The 4,604-nt window shown below is 47.3% G+C and overlaps 1 protein-coding gene across 1 annotated transcript in view; it reads right to left on the reverse strand.

Annotated features, from left to right (window-relative positions):
• Window positions 1–3,738, reverse strand: part of fam20cb (FAM20C golgi associated secretory pathway kinase b) — a gene marked incomplete at both ends in the record, with an annotated part of 46,990 nt that extends 43,252 nt beyond the window's left edge. The window contains 2 exons of the mRNA XM_080021690.1: window positions 2,286–2,461; window positions 3,209–3,738. Coding sequence (XP_079877816.1) covers window positions 2,286–2,461; window positions 3,209–3,738 — 706 coding nt within the window. The remainder of the gene's footprint in view (window positions 1–2,285; window positions 2,462–3,208) is intronic.
• Between the last annotated feature and the right edge of the window lie 866 nt (window positions 3,739–4,604).

Consider the following 4,604-nt stretch of genomic DNA (forward strand, 5'->3'; position numbering starts at 1 on the left):
ACAATGCCAGCTAGTCGCCAACTGAGGAAATATACTGTGTAATTCGGATACCCTACAATATGCAGTGTGTGTGTGTGTGTGTTTGTGTATATACACCGATCAGCCACAACATTAAAAACACTGACAGGTGAAGTGAATAACATTGCTCATCTTGTTCCAATGGCACCTGTCACAGGGTGGGATATATTAGGCAGCAAGCGAACAGTCAGTTCTTAAAGTTGATGTGTTGGAAGCAGGAAAAATGGGCAAGTGTAAGGATCTGAGCGACTTTGACAAGGACCAAATTGTGATGGTTAGACCACTAGATCAGAGAATCTCCAAAACAACAGGTCTTGTGGGGTGTTCCCGGTATGCAGTGGTTAGTACCTACCAAAAGTGGTCCAAGGAAGGACAACCAGTGAACTGGCGACAGGGTCATGGGCGCCCACGGCTCATTGACGCGTGTCGGGAAAGAAGTCTAGCCCGCCTGGTCCGATCCCACAGAAGAGCTACTGATGCACAAATTGCTGAAAAAGTTAATGCTGTTTATGATAGAAAGGTGTCAGAACACACAGTGCATCACAGCTTGCTGTGTATGGAGCTGTGTAGCCACAGACCGGTCAGAGTGTCCATGCTGACCCCTGTCCACCTCTGAAAGCACCTACAATGGGCATGTAAGCACCAGAACTGGACCATGAAGCAATGGAAGAAGGTGGCCTGGTCTGATGAATCAAGTTTTCTCCTACATCATATGGATGGCCGGGGTTAGGCTTCGATCTGAACGAGCATCTGTGGTACGTGCTGGAACAACAAGCTCGATCCATGGGGGGCCAACCTCGCCCCACCTGGCAATTTAGGATTTCAAGGATCTGCTGCTAACGTCTTGGTGCCAGATACCACCAGTGTGTTTGGAATTGCAGCCAAACCAGGACAATATCACATCAATAGTAGTGCTGTGAGTGCTTAGATGTGTACGACTTTATGACATGAACCCCGAGTTCTGCCTTTTGGAGTTGTATGCAACTGCTGCTATTCATTAAACAAATCCAGGAGAACACGATAAGAAACTTCCGCCGGTGCAGGAAAAGCCAAAGAACACCTTGTTGTGGAACTCAAAACTAAGCTCTTCAAGATCAAACCCCCTGGACCTTCTCATCCTTGAACGATTAGATCACGGAACGTCACCTAACATCTGTTTGAACATGAAGTGAAAGTGCATGTTAGTGTTCAAAATTCTAAAAGCATTGGGTTGAGAAATTTGGGCCGATGACCCACCGCTTCAGCCGCTAATCACAGGCACAACCCTTCTTTGTTGAAAACAAATTGGCCCAAATAAGCCCGGAAAATAGTCGCCAAGTTTTTAAGGTTTACGGGGACGTTATTTTTGACAAATAACTGATTTCTACCACCACATTTTCAAACTCTTGTTAGAACAGTCCTTAGCAAAAACAAAAGATGTGTTATCCAAGCCGTCATGCCAACTCACTGTCAGATAAAAGCCAAAACTACCTACTGAATGGGTCAGATATATAGACGCAAAAATGAGAAGCTGGATTTGAGTGTTCCCTGCACGTTCATTCCGCTCTCCGTTACTGCCGCCCACTAGTCGGCTAGTGTTGGTGAGAGTTGTCAAATGAAACCACGCCCCCGTGCTTGGAGAATAATTAAGGTGGGGGATTGCAGGAAGTGAAAATTGGCTGGAAGTAGCCTTTAACCTCCATCGGAGATTTATACCCAGGCAGTTTACTCTTCGATAATTGGGAGCCCCGCAGGACGACCTGCACGCGGAATGACCACCGCTGGTACTTTACAGTGGGGCTGTGGTCCTTGTCCTTGTCCTTGTTCGTGTGATGGAACCATCATGTAAACAAACAGTAGCCTGGCCATTTCCCACCCATACAAACAGCTAACTTGTCCGTCGACACCTCAGCTGATTGCCAAAGTTATCAAGCATTACTGTACAATGTAAATCCTGTGTCACTCTTGATAATGGTATTAGCAATTAAATATGACATTTACATAGGGCTGGGTTATAATCTGATAATATTGTTTATTGAAGGGTGATTCATATAATAATCTCACCAATGTGATGATGAACATAGGTTCCGACATACGAGGTTTTGCGTTCACAACTAAGATATCATCACGTTTATCGATATTGCGGAAAATCCCTATCCTAAGAGTCTTCCTACACACTTTCTTCCAAGAACCCATTGAAACGCATGTTTTACGTTTCACATTCAATGCACCTCGATAGCTCTGTGGTCCAGAGTAACACTGTGAAATGCTTGGAAATGTCAGCTCACCGACACTAGTGATCTTCTGGGAGACCAGATCTTTCAGCAGTGCATCGATGACCGGGTTGTGTCGGGAATACAGTTCGTAACGATTGATCCCTATGTGGAAGCGCAGCCAGTTTGGGTAGGAGTCCGCCGTGAGCTCGCCCGTTGGACTGAACTCATCCGCGTTGCTCTCGCCGTGCCTGACGGAATAAGAAGAAGACAAAAATTAAATAGTGGGATATTGAATGGGAGGAGAGAGAAATATTGGAATGGGAGAGGGAAACAATGGACATGGGAGAAGATGGTTGTCTTGTTTGAGTGTCTTGGTGATGCTTATCCGGAATGATTTGCAATTTACACATATTCAACATATTTCACAATTGTTGTTATTATATCTATTATAGAGTTTATCTAAATGCCAGCAACATTTTACAATGGTTAAAGTACGCCTTTAGCACAAGGGTTACCAACTTGGGGTCCGTGGACTGCTGAGAGGTCCAATTGTTATTTATTTTGTTTTGTTTTGTTTTATTTTTCCAATTTTGTCAGCGAGGTTGAATGTTATATCTGTGCAATCCACTAGTATATACTGTATACAATATATACAGAGAGCGAGAGAGAAATAGAAATGAGAAATTATAGAAATGATATACATATATGTATAGCTATATAGCGCAAAAATAGTAATAATAATAGTAATAGTACTAATAATAATAATAATAATAATAATAATAATAATAATAATTCTGATAATGGTGATGATGATGATGATGATGATGATGATGATGATGATGATGATTATTATTATTATTATTATTATTATTATTATTATAACATACATATATTAGTTGGATTCCTTTTTTTTTTACCATAAAAAGTTTAGGAAGCCCTGGTACAGCCTATTTGGGGGCATTGCTGGTTATAAAGTATTTATAACTTGACTTTACCATTCCGGTTCTTCTGCCGCTTTGGGGTCGAATCTGATGTCCGTGTTGACGTTGAACAGCGTGTCCTCGTCGGTAAGAACCGGCAGCGTCCTCCTGTACAGCGGGTGCTCGTACAGAGCCGCCAGCCTCGAGCCCCGCACCGGCGCGTCCGCGGTCCTCGCGTCGGGGACGAAGCGTCTCCTGGCGTCGCCGCCGCGCTGCCCGTAGCGCTCCAGCCGCCCTCCGCCCTCGCCTTTCTCCGCCGCTATCGGGACCTTCTCCCGGGAGTGGGACGACACGTTAGAGCTGGGCTCGTTGCTGAAGTCCTGCAGGATCCGCAGGGTGTGCTTGTTATTGGGCCAACCCTGCTTCGCCCAGCCGCGGGGCTCCTCGCTCGGCGTGTGCGAGCAGGAGCAGCCGCCGCCGCCTGCGCCGCCGACGCCGGCGCCGCGTCTCTCCAGCTTGGGTAACAAGTCTATCATGATGTGCATGGAGCAGGCGACCAGGAACACCATGAGGATCAACACCCGGAATTTCCGCAGCAGGATCATCTTCACCGTCTCCCGCTTGATCAGATACGAGTACTTACTGCAGATGATCAGCACGCAGATGACCAGGCTGACCGCATCGCTGAGGATGTTGATCACGCTGGACGCCAGTCGAACGAAATACACGTTGAACGAGTGGTGACCATCGTCACTGGCCGTCTTGAGTGGATTCAGGATTCGGTGTTTCGCCGCCTGCTTCTCGGGGCGTGAAGGAGCTCCGGTCGAGATTTCACGACCGCAAGCGGAGCGGGGTGATCCGCACGCGTCCAGGTGAAGCGGGTCCGGCGGTTCGAGGACAGCGGGAGATTTGCTCAAACCACCACATTCTCTTCGCGTGAGAAATTATATCCCCGAGACATTGGTCCAAACAAACGAGTCCGATCCCCGAAAAGAACGGTCCGCACAGGTGCGGTGGGTCCCGGTGCGAGCTCTCTGGACGGCCCGGGAGGAGAAGCCACCTCGACGGCGTGTGTAGAGCTGGGAGGGTGCGTTAAATATTATTATGGAGCCAAAAAACTAGATCCAGCCTTTGCGCAGCGTCACCGTGTGTAGATTGGCTGAGGGAAGAGAGAGAGAGACTGTGCGCGATTGTGTGTGTGTGTGTGTGTGTGTGTGTGTGTGTGTGTGTGTGTGTGTGTGTGTGTAAGAGAGCGAGAGAGAGTGAGGGGGGGATGAAGCATGAAGCGCTCTTCTGTATTCTTCTTGGAAAAGGTCCATCGCTGCACATCCAGATTTGGCAAGAAGAGGGCGTCACATCCCACTTGCCAATATTCACACTCCCACACACACACACACACACACACACACACACACACACACACACACACACACACACACACACACACACACACACACACACACACTGTTGA

Source organism: Zeus faber (genome assembly GCF_960531495.2).
Source record: "Zeus faber genome assembly, chromosome: 20".
Taxonomy (NCBI): Eukaryota; Metazoa; Chordata; class Actinopteri; order Zeiformes; family Zeidae; genus Zeus; species Zeus faber.